Genomic DNA, 24,162 nt, shown 5'->3' with positions numbered 1-24,162 from the left:
CTTTTACTACATTTGCCCGTCTGTTCGTCACGGACCCCACTGCCTAATATATGACGCAGTCGGGCCCATGCGTGACCCAGGGAGGGGCCCGCAATGGGGTGACGGAGGGAGGCGGCCCCTCAGCCACCCCCCACCTGCCCTAGTAAAGACGGCAGTCCCCGAATGGGTGGGGCCGTAACTCGGGGAGCCTACAGGGGCCTGCAGGAAGGAGAGGTGGTCGCAGCAGTGACGAGGGCCCAGCCCCCTGCCTTCTGCTGGGACCGCCTCCCTCCCCGACACGCGCAGCCAGGGCAGTCCGCCCAAGGATAGGAGGAGGTGGCCTGACGCTTGCCAAGCCCGGATGAGACCCTGAGCACAGAAGGCCAAGGGGAGTAGTAACAGCGGTGCTGTCCACACGAAGCAATCCCCGTACATATATTCAAGCGCCTGGTGAAGTGTTTTACTCTTTTTATTGTTTTAAAACAACTGCAGAAGTAATACTGTAAAGCTGTCTTCCTGTGAAGAATGGAAACCATGCAGACGAACACAGACTGTTGAAAGCAGGTCCCCCCCCCCCCCACCCCCAGCTTGATCCTCCTCCACCTCCTTGTTAAGGTGCAAAGGTAACATTTAGGGCAGCTGTTGAGCCCATGTCGGCACATGGTTATTACCTGAAGCCCCCGGTTTCCCTTGGGGCCGCCCTCGGTGGCGTACGTTCTCTGAGATTGGACAGATGGGTGGTGTCCTTTGTCCACCACGACCGTGTGATCCAGGCTACTTCCACTGCCCTAACAGGCTGGCTTTTGTTTTTTTTTTTTTCCCTCTTAAACGTTTTGATTTAAAATCCTCATAGACTCATACGTAGTCGGAACAATACCACGTCGAGTCCCCAAGCCCTTCCCCCCGTCGTGGCAGTGGACGTGGCTGAGTCCCTCTGGAAACCAGAGCGCGGCCGTGGCTGTGGCACTGTGGCCCCAGCCCCTTAGGCCTTGTAGACTGAGTGTGAGCCACACCTGCGCACGTGACAGATACGTAAGGTGGGTGGGTGGCTGGCTGCTGTTGTTACATAAAAAGGTTCACCTTTCCACCCGCTCTGCTTCTCCACGTGTCGGCGTGGCGTGGGCCTCTCTGCCCGTGGTTCACAGCGGTGCCCCCTGTTCTCTCTGATGACGGCAGGCTTGCCCGGCGAGGGGGCCTGCGTCTGTGTCACACGTCTCCAGCTGAGGAGCCTTCGGGCGGTTTCCTGCACGGGGCGGGGCGGGGGGGGGGGGGTTCTAAACAGTGCCGCAGGGCATCCCTGTAGTAGAGGTGGTGCACAGGTGAGCGTTCCGGGGGCGGGGTTTCCTGGGCCTGGGCCTGTGGGACCAAAGGGGCGTGTTTGAGGTTGACCGTTTCCACGAACGCAGCCTGCTTCCCCTCCCTGGGTGTTCACATGGGTCTGCTCACCGCACCCTCACAAGCCCACGGGGGATGTGGGACTAGAGTCTGGTCTCAGGACACCTGGGCCGTTGCTGCGTCCGTGCTGCTCCATCCTCCGCCCGCCCCCCCCCCCCCCCCCCGCCCTCCTCTCCTTCATCCTTCTCCTCCTCCCCCACTTCTCCTCCTCCCCCATTCGCCTTCTTCCCCCTCCTCCCCCACTTCTCCCCCTCCTCTCTCTCCACTCCCTCCTCTCTTCCTTTCCTGTCTTCTCCTCTGTGCCTGTTGGACGGCAGGCCCTCTTGGCAACACCATTCTCACTTTCCAAGACAAAATTTCCATCTGACCGAGGGAGGAAGACCCAGACAGGCACATTGGAGATGCCAAGAGAAAATTCTAGGCAGGAAACACCCAAAGTTCAAAGGGGTCAGCCCCGCCCAAGGGGTCCTAGGGCCTGGGACCCTTGAACCGAACCTCCCAAACTGAGAGGAGATGAGGGAGGATGCTCCAGACACAAGAGCCTCAGTGAGAGAGGCGTGGTGGCCTGAGCAAGGCCTGGGGCCTCCGTGTTCCCGGCTGCAAGGCGCCAACCTCAGACCCCAGCACTTGGAGCTGTGGGCTTGAGAGAGGATCACCACGTGGCCTCAGAGCAGGCCTCCTGGGCCCCGTCCCGCCGCCTGCCTTCCCGCGGCCACAGGCCCCCAGCTGGTGGCTTGGCTCCCTGCCCAACAGCTGCCGCAGCCGGGCCTATTCTGGGCCACAGGCAAGGATTTAGTCTGCATTTTCTGAGCATATTGAGTTCATTCATTAAGCTGGAATGGCTGCTGTGGGCTGTAAACAATTATATTTTAAAAAAAGCCACAAACCCCTGCAGTGGCTGATGCTGGACGGCGGGCGTCCCTGTTGGCAGTCCTGGGCTTTGGGGGCAGGGGAGGAGGATGGAACCCCCGAGGGACCCGGCTTCCATGTTGGCTGAGCCACTCTTGCTGGGTGGCCCTGCGAGAGCCCCTCCTCTCATTCTGGCCTCTGTATCCCATAAGTAATAACAGCAGCTGACGTCCATCCAGTGCTTACAAGGTGCAGGTACTCTTCTAAGAGCTGTATCCAGCTCAGTGATCCCATGGAGTAGGCACCATCACCCTATTTTACAGATGAGGAAACTGAGGCTCAGAGAGGAAAGGACTTGCCCAGTGGAGGTGGATAGACACTTGCTGGGGTCTCTTTTAGCCTTGCTCATCAGAGACTCCAGTAAGCTGTGGCCCAGTGGGGTCCCCACCGTAAATGCACCTCTCACCCTTCAGTGACAGAGTGTAGCAGTACTGCTAACAGCAACGGTGATGTGATAGTGATGGAATTACCAACTGTTACTATTTACTGCGAATCCGCCCTCTGCCAGGCATGACTTAAGTGCTTTGTGTGGTTATTCCAGTGCATCCTTGTAACCCTATATGGTGGGTTATACCCATGGTATGGGTGAGTCAGTGGAGGCTCAGAGAGGTAAAGGAGGTTATCTGAGGTCCTGGGCTCGGGAAGGGGAAGAGCCCAATTGGGGACCTAGGAGTTCTGTTTTTGAAGCCCCCCGCCCCCTTCTTCATGCCACATTCTGCTGGATGGTCCACGGTGTCATAAATGAATGGGGAGTTAGTAACATACCTTTTCGTATGGTTCTTGCACTGATGAGATTAATGCTTAGCACAGGGCCAGGCACCTGGGGAGTGCTCAGGAAACACCCGCTGTTCCTGGGCTTCCCTTGGGCCCCAGCTTCAGAGGAGGCAATGTGATAAGTTGAGGGACCCCTGCTTACCCTGCCTTGGTGAGGGACCCTTGAATGTGGAAAAGGGCATTGGGCTGGGGGCCAGCGAGGGCCAGCCCTGGCTTCTGCCTCACTGGCTGTGTGACCTCACGCAGGTCACTCACCGGCTGCTGGTCCCACCCCCGAGCCTTTGCTCCTGCAGTTCCCCCGGGTGACAGGTGACGCCTTCGACTGAGGTCTCCCTGGTGACTCTGCTTCTCAGATCACCTGCTCTGGGGACACTCCCAGGCAACTTCACACCCAGTGTCTTGTTTCATCCTTATAATGACCCATTGGGAGAGGAGCCACCCCATTGTACAGATGTGGAAACTGAGGCTCAGAGAGGTGAGATTTCCTGTTTGAGATCTCGCAGCCAGGCGAAAACTGCCTTTGGATGCCTAGCCTCTGGTTCTTTCCACAATTGCCCACCACCCCAAAGATGCCACGCTAGCCTTTCCCCTCCAGCCTCTTGATCAAATTAGTCCAGGAGACGCCTACCCCTGCTCCCCTTCTCCTGTCAACTCCCGATGCACGTCAGCATACTCAAGGTTCTGAGCAGTCCTGCAGGGAAGCAGCCCATTTTGCTTGGTTTAAGTGGATGCTGCCCCAGCTGATTTGTGCAGCAAGCCCTCTTTGTCCAGAATGCCAGAGTGTCGGGAGTGGTCCACGCGTTGTCTTTCCAGTCGATAGGGCGCGGGCAGTGACTCATGCTGGATTGTGAGCAGCTCAGCAGCGATCTATTGACAGCTTGTTGGCCAGGTCTTACGGGGCACCCTGACTGTGCAGACGGACAGGTGACTCTGTCTCAGGTCTGTCCAGGTTTGCGGGGCTGCGTGCCACCCAGGGGCAGCAGGAACAGGCAGGAACCCTAAAATTTAGGAACAGACGTGAAGTTCTGGCCTCTAAGATAGTCCCGTTTTCCAGGATCCCAACAATTGAACTTGACCTAATGTCCCTGGGCAGAAGTGTGTGGGTGTAATCATAATTATAAGGGCTGACATTTATTCAGCAGATCCTGTGCTAAGCGATCTGCACCTGGAACCTCACTGATGCTTCACAAGAACTCCTCGGAGATAGGTTCCCATTTGACAGGGGAGGAAACTGAGGCTCAGAGAGGTGACACGGTTTCCCCAACATCACGCGGCTTTTGGCCACGGAGGTTGGATTTGAACCTGCGTGGTCTGTTTCCGGAGTGCTGCCTTTTCTCGTGGTACCTTTTTGCCTTATCTCTTCCCTGCAGGTGGCCTCCTCCTTCACAGGCCTCCGAACTGTAAACCTCTACGTGAGGAAATGTGAACCAGACGTACCTGCGTTATAAATAAGTCATGTAACGTTTAGTAATTCAGCAGCAGCACGGCTGTTGTTGGAAGGAGAAATCACTTGGTTATTAATAAATGCAGGAGGTTACAGTAATTGATAGCAGTTGAACTCACGGTGCGTGAGGGGAAAACGGTCATGTTATTTTCCCTCTTTCTCTCTCTCTCTTTTTTTTTGTATTGAACATAAAGGAAAGTCCCATCACTTTCCCTTTCTGTTTCCTTTTTTCCCTTTTTCTTTCTCTCGTTTCTCCTTTATTCATTCTTCTATTCAGATTCCCGCCTGCCTCTTACCAGCAGTGATCTTGGGCAAGTGACTCAGGGAAAACAGTTTGCCCAGGGCCCCCTGGTTAATCGAGGCTCTTTCAGCTAAGTCAGTATTTCTTAAACTGGTGTCTCCTGGGACATTAGACCAAGATACTCTGTACAAGCATTCTGAGGCCGAGTAAGTCTGAACAGATCGCCCCCTTCTTGGAGCTTCATGTGATACACTTTAAAGTCTCTGAGATGGCCCGCAGTTAAGAAACTTATTTCACCAAAGGAATGACCAAATTGAAGTAATACAGAATTCAGTTTTCCCCAGTGACAGTGATGAACGTCCCATGGAACAGCGGCGAAGAGGAGCCCCTTTGGGAAACTCTGAGCCCCGGCCGAGCGGCCGCTCCGCCCTGGGGGTTTCTGACTCAGCCCTGCCCTTGGTGGCACATTGGCTGGGCAGGGCGTCACCCCAGATGGGCAGATGGCTTCTGAACGATAGACAGAGGCATGCACACTGCAGAGCAGCATGCCGAGAGCTTGGCTCCCTTTCAGAGAAGCTTCTCGTGGCCTCAGTAATCAAAGGGAAAACCAAACCAAACCAAACCGTGCTGTAACTGGGTGCAGCTGCTGAGACAAGGGTTCAAGGGCTAGACGTTCATGTGGCAGGTGATGCCAGGAAGTCCTGGGAGGGACGTGAGGAAGGGAAGTAGGGAAGGAAGGCAGCCAGAAAGAGTGTCACCAAAACTAGCTGCCTCTGTGGGCATCTGGGGCTCCATCCCGCTAAAGGCCTCTGGGGGGCAGCATAGCGCGCACACCAGCGTTACGCCACTCAAAGGGCCTTGCCTTCCGTCACTGCTTGAGGGCTGGGATGTTAATTCCATGGCACGGCCACCCATGCCCTGTGCTTCCGCAAATGCCAGTACGAGAGAAGGCCCTCAGCCGTGGGACGCTCAGGGGGATCCTGTGGAGCAGCGACAGCTCAGCTCTGTTCCACCCACCGTGTTGCCTTCTCAAGTCTGTCCCTGTTTCCTTTTGACTTGACCTACAGCCCACATATATGCTCAAGCTAGGTCTAAAATGGGATATTGGGGGTACCAGAGCCACCCCTAACCCCAGGCTATGACCGGGGGGTCTGGGGTCCTAGACTCAAGTTCTAGCTCAGCCGTTTACCAGCTGTGTGACTCAGAGCAGGGTGGTATCCCTTTCTGGGTCTTGGTGGCCTCTGCTATAAATCAGGCCTAGCAATATTCAGGCTGCAGACCTCTCAAGGCAGTTGGGAGATCAGCCAAGGTCATACAGCCGTCCTCCTGCTCCGTGTAGACACGTCCACGTGGGTATCCTCCAGGCCACGGCGAGACGTGTGGACCATTTGTCGCTGAGCATAATAATAGAATTGGTATTTGCAAGTAGTTCTTTGATATAGGACTGTTTCAAGGGTCCGCGGTCTTATCAGACATGCATTGTATTTATGTAAATCCAACCATGCAGAGGCAGATGTGAGGCCAGTGGTTACGGATACAGATTTTTTCCTATGTCATAGGCCCTAAAGGCAAGCCACCCATTTCCTTTGGTATTCCTTTGGTGTTCCACTGGAGGGGGAGCTTGCGGTGCTGGACTGAGGGGAATATGCTGCAGTACGGTACATTATTGGCAACGTAAGAGATCCTCAAGGGTAGTTTTAAGGGTACTTGACTTTTCGCCTTAGACTCTGGCTTCAGAACAATACGCCCCTTGTGAGAGAAGGCTCCTCTATACGGGCCCACAGTTAGCAAATCGAGACCTGAGTGAGGAGGCTTGAGTTCAAATCCTGCCTCTGCTACTTACCCCCGCATGACCTGGAAAGGTCACCCTCTCTGTGGCTCAGGGTTCTCATAAGTCAAGGGGTGATATTAATATTGACCTCGTAGGGCTGCAGGGAATATTAAATGAGGCAGTAGGTGTCCAGTGCCTGGCTTGGGGAAGGTGTACTGTAGGTGCTGCTGGCTTGTGTTGAGATGTTAAGGTCGCCTTTGTAATACTGTTGGGCATTTGCATTCTGATTCTTTTTCTTGGATGGGTGAGACAGAGGAGGGGTGATGGGTGGGGTACCAGGGAGCATTTCCTGTGGGTCAGAGTCACATGTCCTGTGTCATGTTTGCAGAAGAAGAGCCAGAGGATTCCTAGAGGGTGCGTGGGAAAGTCCATTGTAGAGCTGAACCCTGGGACCACATGCTGCAGGGTCTTGTTTCGCACCAGTGACCAGCGGAATGGCTGCAGCCAAACGCACACGCCCAACATGATCTCTGCATTTAGCGTTCTGGGCGCAGCCTGCTCAACTCCTGGTGGATGGCAAGAAAGCACGCTGATAGAGTGTGTGCTTCTCTATAGGGTAGGGAACCGGGCAGGGAAAAATCCACAAACCCTCCCCTCCAAGATTTTTTGGTCCTATCTCTCTATTTCCATCTCTGTCTCATTGCCTCTCCCTCTCTGTGCCTCTCTGCCTTTCGTTTTATCTTCTATTTGATCTTTCCTGTTAGAGAAGGCGGCCTCTAAGGTTCAGATGGCTGGTTCCTGGGGGAGAGTGAAACAGTGTTTCTCTCTCTCCCAAACCTTGGAGATGTGCCAAGGCCAGCGGCCATCAGTGAGAACTGTTATTTTCGTTGTTGGCTCCTTTCTTCATTTAGTCACTCACTTTATTAATGCTTATTGAGCGCTTGCTGGTGCCAGCTCTCTTAGGCCAGAGCAGTGGCCACACAGCCCTCTGCTGGCGCAGGGCAGCGGGCAGCTGCGCACAGTGTGGCATCAGCGCGTGAGGGCGGGGATCTTGTTCCGCCCGAACCACCTTGGACAGGAGACGAGACCTTTCCTACTCTGTTCCGTATCTGAGTGATCTTAGGGCTTTATAAGAGGAAAGCGATGAGGCAGGGGAAGCGCCAGCACGGTACCTGGCACACAGCACAGCTCACCGCCTGGTGGGGTGGCTGTCCTCGCTAGTTAGATGATGGCTTCGCGGGGTCCGGAGCCCTCTGTGTACTGGCACCTCCCACCTTGTTGGCATTCCGAGGATAGCTCTGTCCCCGGCTTTGGGTAGGTTGGTGGCAAGTGCTGAGCCCAGCGTGTGTCCACCTTTCCGTGGAGGAGAAACGACCTCGGTGGGCTCAGAGCCCCTGGGCATGGCCTGCATCCGAAGTGCACCAGTTCACTATCCCTTCCACACATGCTGTCCGTGAAGCAACAGACAGATCTGCTGGAGGAGTTCCTGCAGCCCCAGGATGGGGCGATCCGTGTGGGGTGAGTGGTGCCCTCTTCCGTTGTGCAGGTGGAGAAGGGAATTGGAATTTATTGAGCACCTTCTCAGGGCCAGGCGCTCTGCTGAGAACCTCACATGTCACCATCTCAGCCAGTCCTTGCAGCCTGGTGAAGGGGTGTTTGGGGTTTTATGACTCCATTTTGCAGATGAGGAAACTGAGGCTCAAAAAAGCTATGCGACTGGCCCAAGGGCTGACAGCTGGGATTGACGGAAATGGGGCCCAGACGCTGTCTGCTCTGGTGGGTGCCCGTGTTCCTGTCCAGGCCCCTTCTCCCTGCCGCAGGTGCCACCCCAGGGTTCCCAGCCTCCACTGAGAAGGTGTGGCCTCCACCTAGGTCTGAACAAAGACTGAGGGACCCACGGGGTTGGATTTGGTGCCTGGACAGCCTTTGGAAGCTGGAAGCAGAAACACATTTTCCTGGCAAAGCTCCCGTGTGCCTCCTGGGTTTCACCAGCGGGCTGGTGCTCAGCACACATGGAAATATGCCCCTTAAGTCCTGCCCGGTCCATTCCTGCTCCTCTTTTCAGAAACAGCCACTGCTGAGCCCCAGCTTGGCAAGGCTACAGGTCACTGCAGGTGGACTGTGGGAGACTGCTTCAGAGGGTGGCAGAGGAGGTGATGGGGCAGGAGAGGGGCAGGACATCGCCCATCCAGACAGTCATCTCCTGTTTAATTCACTTTCAGTGCCATCACAGGGAGAAGGAGATCTCGTTCAGGGCTAGTAGCCTTTAACTCCTCTCTGTAATACTTGCTAATCTCGCTTTTTCAACAAAGAGAAAGCAGATCTCGGGCTCCCAGGGAACTGTATCTAATTAGAATCTAATGGTATTTCTGTACGCATATTATATTTATTTCTACTTACTATTTGTGACAAGTGATAACCGTGTTGGTTCAGAAACTGGCGCCCGCGCTGGTGGAGGGCAGGGGGACACTGAAGAAAGAGGCAGCCACTGCAGACTGGGGGGTGGCAAGTGTAATATGCAGGGAACTGACATTCAGGTGGATGTCCAGCCCCGCCCGCCAGAGTTTTGAAGTTTATAGAGGCCAGGACTGGGCTCAGCCACAGGGACCTTCTGGATGGTCTCAGCAACACCCCCCTCTTAAGGCTGTGTCCTTGTAACTGGGGGAGCGGTGGAGGGGGCTGGATGTATATTCCAAGGGCAGGAGGGGGTGAGGAGCCTCCAGTTGCCCAGGGCCAGCTCACAGGTCACCCGGTGGTCACATCCTCTCAATGACCTCCTTCAACAAATGGGTTCTTGTTTAGGATAGTGCTATAACATTTCCTTTCACAAGGTATTTATGTAAGTGAAAAAGATCAGTGAGTCCATTTAAAAGAAAGTCCTATCTAGGGTCACAAGAATTTGACAAATTTCCTAAAGGTGACATTGGAAGGATTGATTCTGGGGAAATAGTTCTTCCACTCAGTCTAACTTCTCGTGACTCTTCTGAATCAGTTTTCTTATCTGTAAAATGGGAATAATACTGCTTTCAAGGGCTTTTATGGAGATTCAATACTAGTAATACTAACAAGAAGAAGTAATTACAACTTGAAGGTATTGAATTTTTTCTTACGTGTGACACCTGGAAATCCTAAGACAGGCTTTCTGACTCCAAAAGCCATGAGCTGAACAAAGATGACATGTTGAATATTGACATATATATGCTACCAAATGTAAAGTAGATAGCTAGTGGGAAGCTGCTGCATAACACAGGGAGATCAACTCGATGATGGGTGATGCCTTAGAGGGCTGGGACAGGGAGGGTGGGAGAGAGTTGTGAGAGGGAGGGGATATGGGGATATATGTATAAATACAGCTTATTCACTTTGGTGTACCTCAAAAGCTGGTACAAGAGTGTAAAGCAATTATACTCTAATAAAGAGCTTAAAAAACAAAAAAACAAACAAACCAAAAACAAAACAAAAAAAATGGGGTCAATGGGTGGTAACTGTTACCACTGTCACCACCGTCATCACCATCATCGCCGCCATCACTACTGCCATCACCTCCACCATCATCACTACATCACCACCATCGTTCTTACCTTCTTCATCATTTTTAAAAGTGGCAGGACTTTTTTTACTAGCCATGTAACCTCTCTGAATCTCAGTTTCATCATCTGTAAAGTGGGAATAATCTCTAAAATGGAGGTAGTAAAATGATGCTCTTGAAATAATCAGTGCTGAGTAACTGGCACGTAGGAGGACCTCGATAAGCAGTGGCCAGAGCTCCTTCTACTTGGGTATTGTCAAAGCCCCAGATAGAGCCTTTTTTCAAATTTCCAAATTTTTCTTAAACCAGGAAGATTCTTCAAGATGTCTGTTTGAAGAATTGGGCCCTTATGATCTCTTTCTGATGGACTGAGAAATCTCTTTTGGCAGCTGTGATTTTTGTTTCAAAGAAGGAAACACATTCATGGGAAGATAAGAGATAGGAGAAAATTAAGAATGGAACTGTTGTTTGCTTTAATAAATCATTATTTTGTTAAAATTTGGATTATAAAATTAGCACAGAACCACTGCAGAAGGTTTGGAAAATATAAAATTCCCTATCCTGTGATTGTTCATATTTGGATATGTCTCCTTTTCGTTACTGTTTTTTATAGAAGTTTAGAGTGATTTACACAGTGGATGCCATACTGTGGCATGATTTTTCTAGTCCTTTTCATTTATCAATAACATTCGAATATAAGCATTGACCACGTTGCATAGTCTTTGTTGCTGAAATTAAGTGACGTTGTAGTCCAGAGAGGCTTCCCATTGCTTCTCCAATCTCATCTGGTTACTCTCCTCCCCACTTACATCCAGCCACGCTCTGACCTTCTTGGCATTTCCCTGACACATCATGCTCATCCTGCCTCAGGGCCTTTGCACTGCCTCCTCCTTCTGCCCCTAAAGCACTTCCTGCATCTTTGTGTGCCCAGCTCCTTCTCACCTTTCGTACCACGGTCCACCTGTCACATCCTCAGACAGAGCCACCTCTGACCACCATGCATCCACAGCCACTCCCTCAGTTTCTTTTGATCCCATCACTGTGTTTTATTTTCTCCTTAGAGAGAAAAAATAACTTTATAATTTCATCACCTGAAACATTTGCTTACTTGTGGATTGTCTCCCTCTCTCAAAAGACTGTAAACTCCTTGAGGACAGGCACCTTGTCTGTCTCACTCATCACTGATTTCGCAGAGGCTGACACGGTGCCTGTCCGATAGTGGGAGCTCCAGAAATAAGTATTGAATAAATAGCAGGGTGGTTAGAAGGTTGGGTATGTGGCTGGATGGGTAGTTGAGTGGATAGGTAGGTGGGTGGCAGGGGTGGTGGATGGATAGGTAAGTAGATATGGAGGTGTATAAGTTATACTCTCACTAACCGTTCCCCAGTCCCACATTTAGAGTGTTCCCCACGACATTTTTAATTGCTTCGGAAAAGCGCACAATGCAAATGGCAGGGGAATAGGACAAATGCATCTCTTGGGAAAGCTGGCTCCTGCCCAAGGCCATCAGCTGGCGGCCCAGGCCTGGGCAGTTGTTCAGGCTTCTGCAGAGGGTGGGAGGTGGAGAGATTCTCTGAGGTTTTCTTGGACGTCCACCCACCACCTGCCCAGGAACTTACTACCCTCCTTCTGTTCTGTCCCCCGCACAGTGGGCCGGAAGCAGTTCATGCGCTTTGAGTCGGCCAGCCACGCAGCAGAGGCCTTGGGCTGCGAGTACGAGGAGTTGAACACGGCCACCTTCAAGCACCACCTGCGCCAGATCATCGAGCAAGTGACGTCTGGGCAGCGCCGACAGGGCCCGGAGGACGAGGAGGCCGGCTCAGGTGCCGCACATCTGCCTCTCCGGGTGGGCTGGGTCCCCGTGGGGTCAGCCCCTGGGGACACCAGCATCCTTTCACTATCCACCGAGGATTTATCGAGGGTCTACTGTGTGCAGACCTTGTAGGTGCGAGGGAAGCCACTCCCCTGGAGATGCATTTGGCTCCTTCCTGCACGGTTCTTATGGGCAGATAGCGCTGTCCGGGGTCAAAAGCTGCTGGAACCTGGGAGGGGGCCCTGTGCTACAAAGAGGGCATGCTGAGGACAGTGCCAAGGGACCAGCGTGTTTTCCTTGGATGTTGTATTTGCCAAGCCCCTACTCTGTAGGTGGAAGACTGACCTTCCAGTTTGAGGAACAGAAATAAGGTCAGGATGGTTGGCCTCCCTGGGAGGATAGTAGGTGAGGTTAGAGAGCTTGGTGGAGTCAGCTCACATAATAGTCTATAAACTAGGAGTTTTCTTCTCAGACTGAGGGAAGCCATGGAGAGGCACAGGAAGGGAATGTCATGATTTGGTTTATTCATCATGAAGCTCAGCCTGGAGGAAGATCAGGGAATGAGTGAGAAATGGTATGAGTCATCCTGGTGAGGTGATGGTTCTTGGACAAGGGATGGGGTGGAACAGATGGGACGAGGTGGACCAATTCAAGGTCTAGTTCACAGTTAGAGCTGATGGCCTGGGCCCTGGGTGGAAGCAAGGGGCCAGGACACCTTCTAGGACTTCAGCCTGAGCAGCAGGAGGAATGGGGGTGCTTTGAACTGATGTGAGGGAAAGCAGGAGCACTTTGCAGTGTACCTGTTAGAGTGGGGTCTGTTGAGTCCCAAGTCTGCAACCTCTGTGGCCGGAAGCTTTGGCTGCAGAAGGTGAGGGCAGAGGGACCTCTTGGAGGCCCAGGGGTCTCTGAGAACTCTCTAAGAGTAACTCTCCTGGAGACCACAGAGTCTGGGTTAGTGGGGAGCTCTGTTTTGAACTGTGGTTTTGGGGCTCATCTGTTGGAGGCCCCTTGGGTCCCCATGGCTGCTCCACCTGCCAGGGACATCAGCTTGATGGCTGATGTCACCGGGACTCCACTGCCTTCCAGGTCTGTGCTCTGCTTAGTGGTTACACCTCCTCTCTGACACAGGCACACACACGTACCACGCTCAGGCACAGGCGTGTCCACAGTGCACATGTGCATGCATGTGTACCATCACATGCACACCACACACATGCACACACATGTGCACACACAAGCACAGATACGTGCACACAACACTTTGTGAAGCTGAGTCAACCTCTCAGGCTCAGGTCTCAGGGGTAGACGTTAAGCAGGCAGGGGACCGGCAGGCTTGAGAGAGATGCTGGGAGGCTGTGGGTTGCCTAGCAACGACCCAGGTTGGGGGTGGAGGTAAAGCAGGGATGGGAAATGCTTTGGGGCTGCAGCGGGCTGCCTGGAATGTACAAGCAGAACTATTTCTCCAGGCACTAGTGTGTGCAGATTTGGAAGTTGTGTTTCCAATTCTGTGGATGAAACCAAAACCTGAGGGCTAATATCTGTGATCTGAGCCCCCCACTCCTTGCCCTGCTTTGCTCCGTGCCCCCTAATCAAGGCTGGCTCTTCTCATGGGACCAGTGTGTATGTTTACACAAAATTGAGGCCACCATGATAGTAGTTTTCTAAGCTTTTTTATTCCTCCTAACACTATAGGCAGGCGCTTTTCCATCTCGTTCAGTATTCTTCTAGACCTGACTTTAAGAATTCCTTTGTATGGAGGGACTACAAATTATCTAACCCATTTGCTATTGTTGGATGTTCAGGTTGTCTCAAAAAAGTGATTTTTTTTGGCCAATGTAAGCAACAATTGGGAGAACATACATACCTAGAAATCTTTGTTTCTCTAAATATTTCATTAGAATAAAATCCTAAGAGTGAAGTTATTAAGTCCAGTATATGAACATGTTATGGCTTCTGCTATAAAATTGCCAAATTTCCCTCCAGAAAGAGGGAACAACAGATATTTACTGAGTAAATATCACACAGATAATTTACTATGCGTCAGGAATTGGGAATTTGGAGCCAGCAACCCAGAGACAGTCCCCATCCTCAGGGCACTCCCAGCCTGGGTGCAGGAGAGACTGTGGTTAATGAAATCACCACAAAGTAGAGATGTGCTGTGGTCAGTGCTGCAAAATCAGGGTAGATCTGTCCTCCTGTGCCTGGTTTACTTCACTTAGCATAACGTCCTCCAAGTTCATCCACGTTGTAGCAAATGGCAGGATTTCCTTCCTTTTTTCACTTTTGAATAATATACTACCTAATATCAGAAATCTAACGTAGTCAAACTCATAGAGGTGGAGAGTAGAATGGTGGTTAGCAGGAGCGTGGGGGGGGAGGAAGTGGGATGCTTTGATCAAAGGGTACATGGTTTCATTCATGCAGGGTGAGTAAGTGGTAGAGGGCAGGTAAATAAAAGGATGGGTAGATGAACATCTCTACTATACAGCAGAGTCCCTGTAGTTAACAATACCATATTCTATACTTACAAATGTGTCAGTCTTATGTTAAAAGTTCCTATCACAAACACACACACACACACAGAAAGAGGGAGGGAAGAAACTTCTGGAGGTGATGGTTATGCTTGTGGCATGTTTATGGTGATGGTGTCATGGGTGTGTACTTAACTTCAAACCGAGCATGGTGTACACATTAAAAATGTGTAGGTTTTTTTGGTATGTCAGTCAGTTTGGAAGATAAATAATAGTTTCCAAAAAGCAAGGTAGACCTGGGAATTGGCCTGTTGGGGTGGTGGTGATGGTCAAGGCCAGCTTCCCTGGGAGGTGACATTGGATTGAGCCCTGAGGGGTGAGCAGGAGATCACAGTGGAGGGGAGGTAGGGCCAAGTTACACAGGACCCTGGAGAACCTCATAAGACACTTGAACTTGGTCCCAAGAACGTAAGTAACTTCAGCAGTAGGGGATGCGCGTGCATGATGGGGGAAGATGCTTTTAGGCCAGTAGTGATGCCGCTGGAGTGACGTCCTGGCCCTCAGGCAAGGTTGTGATGCACAACTGACCATGAGATTCCGCCCCGCCCCTCTTCCCCACTGCAGGGCTCAAGATGACGGGTGTGGAGTGTGTGGAGGGCATGGCCTCGGGCCTGTACCAAGAGGTGTTTGCTGCCGTGGTCTCGCTCATCAACAGGTAATGGCAGCCTTCTCCTGGGTACAAGGGTGGCCCCTTTGCAGCGCATGAATGAGCCCACACCTGGGGAGTTTAGCAGATTGGAAATTTGTTGAGCTAGGGAGTGGGTTTTTGAGCCGGATGGTGCTGGGTTTCAATTCCACCTTGGCCACCCACGGGCTGTGTGTCTTTGACACATCAGTTCATCTCTCTGACCTCCGCTTCTGCATCTATAAAAATAGCTCTATCCCCCAGGGTGACTGCGAGGATTAAAAGAACTCACTAAAAAATAAAAAAATAAATGAAAAAAGAACCAATGTCTGTAAACAACTCTTCCTAATCGTGATCATAAAATACTGCAGGTATCTGCAGGTAATAGTGCCGGGAGCCTCTGTTTTCTATCACGGTGAGTGCTGCTCTGAGCCCCTGGACATCTTTAAGCAGTTCCAGTGGGGCTGTTCCAGAGCCCGGGCAAGGGCTCCCTCCCTCCTCCGTGAAAGCAGGAGGCGTGATTAGGCTTCCAGCATCCTGTGAAGGGGATGAGGCTGGTGCATAGCAACAGTGCAGCTGCAGTTCTCCGCAGAGCGGAATCGCTCCCTCTCTTACTGCTGGAGTAATTACCCCCTGAGACCACAGACACATTATCTAGAGACCGAGGGGATCGTGCGAGCTTCAGGGAAGAACTATTTATTGGTGAACTGCCGGTGGAGGGCGGTCGCTTCCTGATTGGTTCTGGGAAGCCCGCATCCAGGAAATGGGTGTATTGGTGATAACAATACCCAGTATCCTGAGACATATGAGCACCTAGCAGGCGCCTGGCCTTCTGAACATTAACTGACTTCATCTTCACGCATCTCTATGTGTATGTGGTGGCCGATCTTATTGGCTCCATTTTACAGATGGAAAACCTCGGCAAGTAATGGCCGAGAACTTGGGTTCAAACTAAGGGCCTTCCAAAGTGTATAGCTGGTCATGCTGATGCTAATAATAGCAGAAAACACTTACTGAGCACTTACTATGTTCAGAGCCATGGCTCTCATATCACATCCAACCCTCCCAGCAGCCTTCTAAGTTCATCTTCACTAACCCTTTCGTGGCTGAGGTTCAGAGAGGTTGGGCAACTCTCCCAAGACACACAGCCCCTCCGTGGCTGAGTGAAGGTTGGAGCCCACATGTGACTGTCTCCAGAGTCTGTTAACTCTTGCTTTTTGATGTGAATAATCCCTTCTCTGTACACGCTGATAGATTTGTCAAGAGGATCCAAGGAAGTGATAGCTTGAGAGAACTTCGTAAACCGAGGCAGGCACTGAGAAAAATTGTTTCTCTCTTGCAGCGTGTCACTAAGAAAGAAAAGCAGGCTCTAGTCGTAACTTTGTAGCCAATTTGTGATGTGACCTTAAGCAAGTCATTTCTCCACTCTGGGCCTGGAGGGGAGAGCACGTTTCCTGTAGGCCTACGGTATTCATGGGAGGCACTTTCCACACTTCAACTCTGGAGCCATCCTACTCATCTCTAGTCGGGGAAACCCATGCTCAGAGAGGTTAAGTAACTTTCCCAGGGTCACACAGCCTGCAAGTGATGAGATCTGCTGGATCTGTGGACCCGCCCAGCAAGCTACCCCAGTTTCTCCATCTCTGTGATGCGGGGGGTGTGGGAGGCTTGGGCCAGTGGGGCTCTAAGATTCCATGTCCTCTCAGGGCCCCCCTCCTCTCCCCCCAGATCCTTCTCCTCCCACCACCTGTCCATGGCCTCCATCATGGTGGTGGACTCTCCAGGCTTTCAGAACCCCCGGCACCAGGGCAAAGAGCGGGCCGCCACCTTCGAGGAGCTGTGCCACAATTACACTCAGGAGCGCCTGCAGCTGCTTTTCTACCAGCGGACCTTCGTCTCCACACTGGAGCGATTCCGGGAGGTACGGCCGGGCTGGGGCGGGGCCTTCACTGGGGCCCATTGAGGCGTGAGCTGGGCAGGGAGGGGCGTCAGGTCCTTCAGGAGGTTTTGGCTTCATCCGTCTGGTGCACCACTGATTAAAACCCAAACTCCAGGCCTGGCTGCTGGGGCCTCTGCCGCCCCTGTCTCCCTCTGCTGCCCAGTCTCCGCCCATGGCCCCTGCGCCTTACAGTCCAGAAGCTGGGGCTCCCCAGGCCTCACTCCCACAGCTGTCCCTTGTTCGTGCGGACCTCTTCCTCCTCACCCACACACCCAAGCTGAATCCTCCTCCAGCGGTTAGTTTGCATCTTCCTCGTGGAAGGCCCTTCATGCCGGGTTGTGGGTGACAGTCGTGGGTTTGCACACCCTGTGGACTATGATGCGGGAGCATCTAGCAAAGCTGAGGCTGCAGCTCCCCTTCTAGGCGGTGCCGGAGAGACTCCACGTGTGAACCAGGAAACCTGCACAGGCATGTTCCTGCCCTCCTTTACTTATATTTTTTAAAAAAGATTTAAATTCAGCTGTAACATTTACATAGACAAGTGCCTGCATTGGAAGCGTGCAGCTCTGTGAACGTGTGCAACTGAGCACCCTCATGCAGCTACCACCCAGGGGAAGAGGAGACCATCGCCAGCACCCGAGATACCCCCTCACATCTGCTGCCCACTTCCTCCCTGAAGGGGACCCCTTTGGCCCCAGCAAGCGCTAATGGCACGGCACAAGGAATGGTCATACGCTTTATCAGTAGGACAAGGGGTATTGAAACTATGGTCATGTCTTTGGTTGGACCTCACACAGCAATAAATATGAAAACATCAACATGAATGAATCTTAAACACATAAAGCTGCTGAGACATGGGGTCTGACTCTAACTCTGTCACTCATTGGCTGTGTGCCCTTAGGAAAGTCAGTCACCCTCTCTGATCCTCAGTTTCATCACACGTAAAGTAGAAATAGCAATACTCCTCTATCAGTTACTGTTTGCCACAATAATTCTGCATAATAAACCATCCCAACACCCAGTGGCTTAAAAAATAACCTGTTGTTATTGCTCACAAGTCTCTGGGTTGCCTGGGTAGCTCTTCTGGTCTTGGCTGGAAGAGCATGTGCCTGTGGTCAGAGGCAGGCTGGTTGGGTGGCTCTGATGGTCTTGGCTGGCTCTCTCTGGGGGTCAGCTGGCCGTGAGCTGATCCAGGCAGCCTTTTGGCTAGGATGACTCACCTGTGCTCCAGGAGTGTCCTGTTCTCCAGCAGGTTAGCTCAGGCTGTTCTCATGGCACTGGGCAGGGGCCCAAGAGAGCTAGCAGGAGTGTGCTGGGCCCCTTGGGACTGAGACTTGGAACTGGCAGCGTCACCTCTGCTGTATTCAGTTGGTCACAGCAAGTCCAAGGCTGAGCCCTGACTCAAGGGGTGGGGAAATGGTGTCCACTTCTTGATGGGAGAAACTGCAATATCTATACAGAGAGTGTGGATACAGAGAAGGGGAGAAGTGGGAGTTATTTTCACAATCAGTTTTACTATACTGCCTAAAGGTGCTATTTTGAGCATTTGATAAAGTGGCATAGAAAATGCCTAATCTGTATTAGGCATTCCACATATGGTAGCAACCATCACATTTTTCCCCATAATATTTCACTTATTTCTGATGACCCAAGTGAAACTTGTTCTTTATTTAAAAACTGGAAAGCGCGTATAAGTGTCAAGAAGCAGAGAACACGATCTCCTTTAGCCCCACCACCCAGAGGCAACCACTATTACCACTGTCTGTATGTTATGGCAGCCGTTTTCCCATGCATGGTCTTCTCTGCAGATCTCCCATCTGTCTGTACACACGATTTTGTTGTCTGCTTTTTTCCTTGCAGCCTTATGATATCCATATTTCCTCACCCATTCACAGCTCTCAGTAAGGATGCGTGTCTCTGGTTCTGTCTGATTCCATCTCAGCTCTCCTTTGGACAGCTGGGTGGTTTCCACGTTTATGCTGTTGTAAACAACACTGTGAGGAACATCTTTGAGTATAGCGTTGTCTGGACATTGCTGTTTACTTTCATATGCCAACTGTTATTATCCATAGTTTGTCTGCTCCATCCAGCACCCAGCCCAGCACTTGTTAGGTACTCAGTAAATATTAGAAAAGTTTGCACAGAATTATCAGTTCCTCATAAAGCTCTCACCATGATTACTGACAACCCTACAGGATGAACAATATTAGGATGTTATTGGGGTGCTGGTCTACATCCTTTCTTCTCACACAAAGGCTAAGGGGTGATGATAAAAAAAAATAAGCAAAGAACCCAATTAAGAATGGGTGAAGGAGTTGAATAGATATACAAAAAAGATATACGAATGGTCAATAAACACATGAAAAGATGTTCAGCATCACTGCTTTCAGGAAATGCAAATCAAAACCACATTGAGATACCATTTCACACCCACTAGACTGAAAAAAACAGTGTTGGGGAGGATGTAGAGAAGTTGGAACCCTTGTGCACTGCTGGGAATAAAAAATGGTGCAGCTGCTGTGGAAAACCGTATGGTGTTTTCTCAAAAAGTTAAAAATAGAACTACCATTTGATCCAGGAATTCCACTTCTGGGTGTCTACCCAAAAGAATTTCAAGCAAGGTCTTGAGGAGATATTTGTACACATGTGTTCATAGCGGCATTATTCATAAAAGCCAAAAGGTAGAAGCAACCCAAGTGTCCATCAATGGATGAATGGATAAACAGATGTGATATATTCATACAAGGGGCCATTATTCGACCATAAAAAGGAAGGAAATTCTGATTCATGCTATGACTGGATGAACCTTGAGGATGTTATGCTAAGTGCAATAAGCATTAGTCACAGAAGGACAGACCCTGTACGATTCTGCTCACATGAGACACTTAGAGTGGTCATGTTCACAGAGCCAGAAATGCGGAGTTCGTGTTTCATGGGCGCGGAGTTTCAGTTTGGCAAGATGAAAAACTGAAGGTGGATGGAGGTGGCGGTTACGCAACAGTGTGGGTGTACTTCATGCCAAGGAACTGTGCACTTAAAATGATTTAAATGTTAAATTTTATGCCATGTCTATTTTATCACAATTAAAATACGATAATAAAAAAAGGCCAAGGTGTGACAGTGAGAGTCCTCACTTCTTTCCTCCTCCAGAAGTTTATTCCTCATCAGCTCATGGGAGGAACTAACGCTGAACTTCTGTGACTTTCCAGGAAAACATTCCTGTGCAGTTTGACCTCCCGGAGCTGTCCCCAGGGACCACGGTGGCCGTTGTGGATCAGAGTCCTTCGCAGGTAACACAGCCCAGTGAACCAAGGCTCTCAGATACTACACGGTCTTTTTGTTGAAATCCTGGCAGATTTGAGCCTTTGAGCTACTAGATCTCAATGCTGTCTGCACCTCAAATCACCCAGGCATTGCTGAAAACACTGACGCCTGGGACCCACTCCCAGATTCTGCTTTGATTGGTCTGGGGGGTGTGGCCTGGGCAAAGAATTTTTAAATCCCGTCATGTTGAGAATCTCAGTCTGAGTCTTAGAACACACTCACACCTGGAGCCTGTGTTCTGAGTTGAGGGGGGTCCAGGGCCAGTGCCCAGTGGCCTCCAGCCACTGTCACCTGGAAAGATGAGATGTTCAGACAAAGGTGCTGTGCCCAGCAGAGACAACTGGAACAGTAAGGGCCCCTGGAGGATGGAGAATGGGGGCAATGGTGGATCCAGGCCCTTAAGCTCCTTGGAGGCAGACAGCCTTTAATTTGGGGGATACCGGAGTCTCTGCGTCCCTCCCTTTCCCCAGCCCCAGAACCTACTGTGCTGACCCCAGATCTGCACCTCTGCTCAACCCTCTCCCAGAGTTGCCCTCGACTGTGGCCCATCTTGGTGTGGAAGTGCTTGGGCCCTGGAGCTTGCCAGGCTCCGGTCTGATCTTGGTGACCTTGGGCATGTCACTTCACTTCCCCAAGTCTCAGCTTTCCCGTCACCCAAGTGGGAACAATAGTGTCCCCTGGGTTGTCGTGAGCGCCCGTGAGATCTGGCACGTAAAGCCCCCGCAGGGTGCGTGCCACACAGTCGGTGTCCCGAATGTTGCGTTTCTCCTGCCCTTGGACACCTTTTCCTGGTTCCTTGGCTTCTCTTGGCTCACAGTGGGCTGCACCTGGTCCTGCAAAGCTCCAGCATCCATGAGCCCTGTCGGCCCTTCACACCTGCTTCTGCTTCTTGCTGGCACCTCTCGGGCTGGCTCCCCGTCCCTGTCCTGCTTCCTCACCTGGGAGGGGCAGGCCTGAAGGGACCACGCAGGCAGTGCAAGGAGGGAAGGACCGTGGTGTCCCTGGGCCCCCTGGGCAGTGGCTGGAACAGCTACCTGCTGGGGATGGGCCGACTGTAGATTTCAACCCCAGCAAATGAGGCCAAGGCGAAGACTCAGGATGCCTGGGGGCAGGTCCTCTTCTGCCCCTGGGCCTCTCCATGTGACCCTGGACATGTCCCTTCCCCTCTCTGAACCCCTCTCAGTGGGGTGTGGACTGATATTCCTGGATTAGCGTGACCAGCTGTGTGGTTTGCCAGGGACTCTGCGGCCTTGGCGCTGAAGTCCTCGTGTCCTAGGAAGGCCCTCGCCCCAGACGCCCTGGGACCGTTGGCCGCCATACGCATCACGTTTCCTCTTTAACCACTTGGCACCATTTTCAGATGTGCCAGCTCACAGTGGGCCCTCAGATAAGCCCCAGAGATTCCCCAGGCCTCTCTCCATTTCCTGTTTGCAAACCTGCAGGGTCGCCCGGATGTTCTCTGACACCAGTGGCTAGATTTAAAATTCCGTGTCTGTGCCATTGAACCAAGTTCACCTTCTCTCAGACATGCTTTGGGCACTTTTTTCCCTTCAATATTTTCGTTTAAAAAAAAAATACAAAGACTTGTAAGAGGAAGTGGTGCAGATGGGATTAATCCTCTCCTGTCTGGCTGTGCACCAGTAGACCAGCTGCCGGTGTGGAGCCAGAGCTGTGTAGGTTACAGAGTGCTTGCCCTTGTTAAACCCTCCCGACAGCCCTCGGAGGAAAGCATTGCCAGTCTCCACTTTGCAAAAGAGGAAAAATGAGGCTCAGAGAGGTATATTAAGTTGCCCAAGGTCACCCAGGAAATGAAGACAGAGGCAGGATCTGGACCCCTTGTAACCAAGAGATTATTAGTTTTGTGGCTTCAGCACTGAGAGTCTTGGGGGTGAGCGGGAGTGTGGGTTGAACGGGAGTGTGTCTGGGTCGTGAGGCCCAGGACGCAGGTCCCCCAACTCCCATAGGTAGGAAGAGAAACCCAGGCCTGGCCTCTGTCAGGGGATTCAGGCTCCTCCATGTGTCCCGATCTCCTGCCAGGTCCGCTTGCCAACCGGAGGAGGCGTGGAGGACGCCAGGGGCCTTTTCTGGGTCCTGGATGAGGAGGTCCGAGTGGAGGGCTCCAGGGACAGCGTGGTGCTCGAGCGCCTCTGTGCTGCCTTTGAGAAGAAAGGAGCTGGAGCTGAAGGTGAGGGTGTGGGTGGGGGGTGGGGGGTTGCCGTGCTGAGTTGGGCCGGGAGTTGGCATCTGCCTTCGTTGAAGCCCTGACAAGGCCTGCACAGCGGGGTAGGGGATCTGAGCGTAGAAGCACCTGTGCACGGGCCTGCGTGGGCTTTCAGGCAGTGCATGTCCGTCTGTTCCTGTGTGCCTCAAGTGTCCGGAGCAGCTGCTGTGTGCCGGGCACCATTCTCTGTGGCGGTGAACAGCCTGATGCAGCCCGTGTCCTCACGGGGCAGGGGAGTCAAGGGGTGAAAGAGGACAGGCTGACACATAAGCACATGCGTGGCCGCTGAGCCAGAGATGGTAGACGTGGTGGTGGCTCGGTGGTAAGCGTCAGGCAGACCTCATGTCTCTGGGAGCCGGGGGCCCTTGGGGAGCGGCGTGCAGGTAAATCTGACAGAGGGCAAGGAGCACGTTGCAGGACAAGGCAGGAGAGGTCGTCTGGGCTTAGATAGCAGGCCCATGCAGGCCTCAGAAAACACTGGTCTTAACCCTAGAGCAGTAGAACCCACAAAAGATTCTAGGCAGCGGGAGGTATGGTCAGGTTCATGTCCTAGAAAGTTCACCCAGACGGCAGTGTGGAGACACTGTAGGGCGGTGGCCAGGGAGGTAAGAGCGGAGCTGCCTCCCTGGGGAGGTGGGCGACTCTGGAGGTACCGAACAGGCAGCACCTGCAGCACTGGGCGCTGGGCTGGATTGGTGGGAGGAGAAGCGCGAGGGGGATGGACACTTCGAGCTGGAACAGCGAGATCAGAGGCCTCGGGGTTTGGCATCCATCCGCCTCAGGTTCAAGTCTGGCTATTCATACTTTCACTAGCGTGGCACCGAATAAATCTCATGTAGCCTTGCACAACAGGGATGGAGCCAGCCCTGGCCTCCCTGTACCCGGAACTCCCACTGCCGTGGCTGGGTGAGAGGATGTACCTGCAGAGCACCGGCATCCGCTGCCAGGTGTTGCGAGCATTACTGACGAGGCCAGGCTGTTGAGAGTATCACCCCCGTCATCCCCGGGGGTGCAGGGATGCTGTCTGCCCTCCACACGGGGCCCACGCTCTGCGCTCTGTGTACAGTGTCTGCGAGAACTTTGTCACATATTTGGAGGTCGATATTCTTACCCCAGGATAAGGAACATGCGCTCCAGAGAGAGGCTTGTAGAGACGCTTGTGTAAGATGGCCCAGAGGGTGAGTGTCAGAAGGCAGATTGAACACAAGCCCCATCTGGGTCTAAACCTCTTGTGAGCCCCCTCCGCCTGGATGCCCCCAGGCGTGTAAGAAGACAGATACACTCTGAGGTCTTCTAGGTCCTACGTGATGTGGTGGTCAGGATTGTTCTTTCACTGGTTAATTCCACAAATATCTGCAGAGCACCTAAAATGTGGTGGCCACTGCCCTAGTCCAGGAAATACATCTGTGAATGAAACAAAAACCTTCACCCTGAGGGAGTGACATTCTAGCAGAGGTGCTGGATGATAAAGCAAAAAAAAAAAAAAAAAAAAAATCTGTAAGACGATGTGGAGGGTCAGAGCTCTGGTTTACATCACTAAAGGAATGAGGGTTGGCAGCGAAGACGGCCAGGATTCAGCCCTGTGACATTCCAGGGTTGGGGGCCGGGGACAAGGCTTGTGTCCAGTGAAGGCGGCTGGGGAGGAGTGGCCGGGGACGGAGGAGGGG

The 24,162-nt window shown here is 52.2% G+C and overlaps 1 protein-coding gene across 1 annotated transcript in view; it reads left to right on the top strand.

Moving 5' to 3' along the window:
- MYO18B (myosin XVIIIB) overlaps window positions 1-24,162 on the top strand; it is a 220,234-nt gene that overhangs the window by 36,028 nt on the left and 160,044 nt on the right. The window contains exons 12-16 of the mRNA XM_057746688.1: window positions 11,692-11,865; window positions 14,951-15,041; window positions 16,740-16,932; window positions 20,160-20,240; window positions 22,312-22,459. Coding sequence (XP_057602671.1) covers window positions 11,692-11,865; window positions 14,951-15,041; window positions 16,740-16,932; window positions 20,160-20,240; window positions 22,312-22,459 — 687 coding nt within the window. The remainder of the gene's footprint in view (window positions 1-11,691; window positions 11,866-14,950; window positions 15,042-16,739; window positions 16,933-20,159; window positions 20,241-22,311; window positions 22,460-24,162) is intronic.

The sequence above is a fragment of the Hippopotamus amphibius genome, chromosome 8, assembly GCF_030028045.1.
Source record: "Hippopotamus amphibius kiboko isolate mHipAmp2 chromosome 8, mHipAmp2.hap2, whole genome shotgun sequence".
In the NCBI taxonomy this organism is placed as follows: domain Eukaryota; kingdom Metazoa; phylum Chordata; class Mammalia; order Artiodactyla; family Hippopotamidae; genus Hippopotamus; species Hippopotamus amphibius.
The sequence above is the reverse complement of the archived record's forward strand: the minus strand, read 5'-3'. Positions and strand labels throughout refer to the sequence as shown.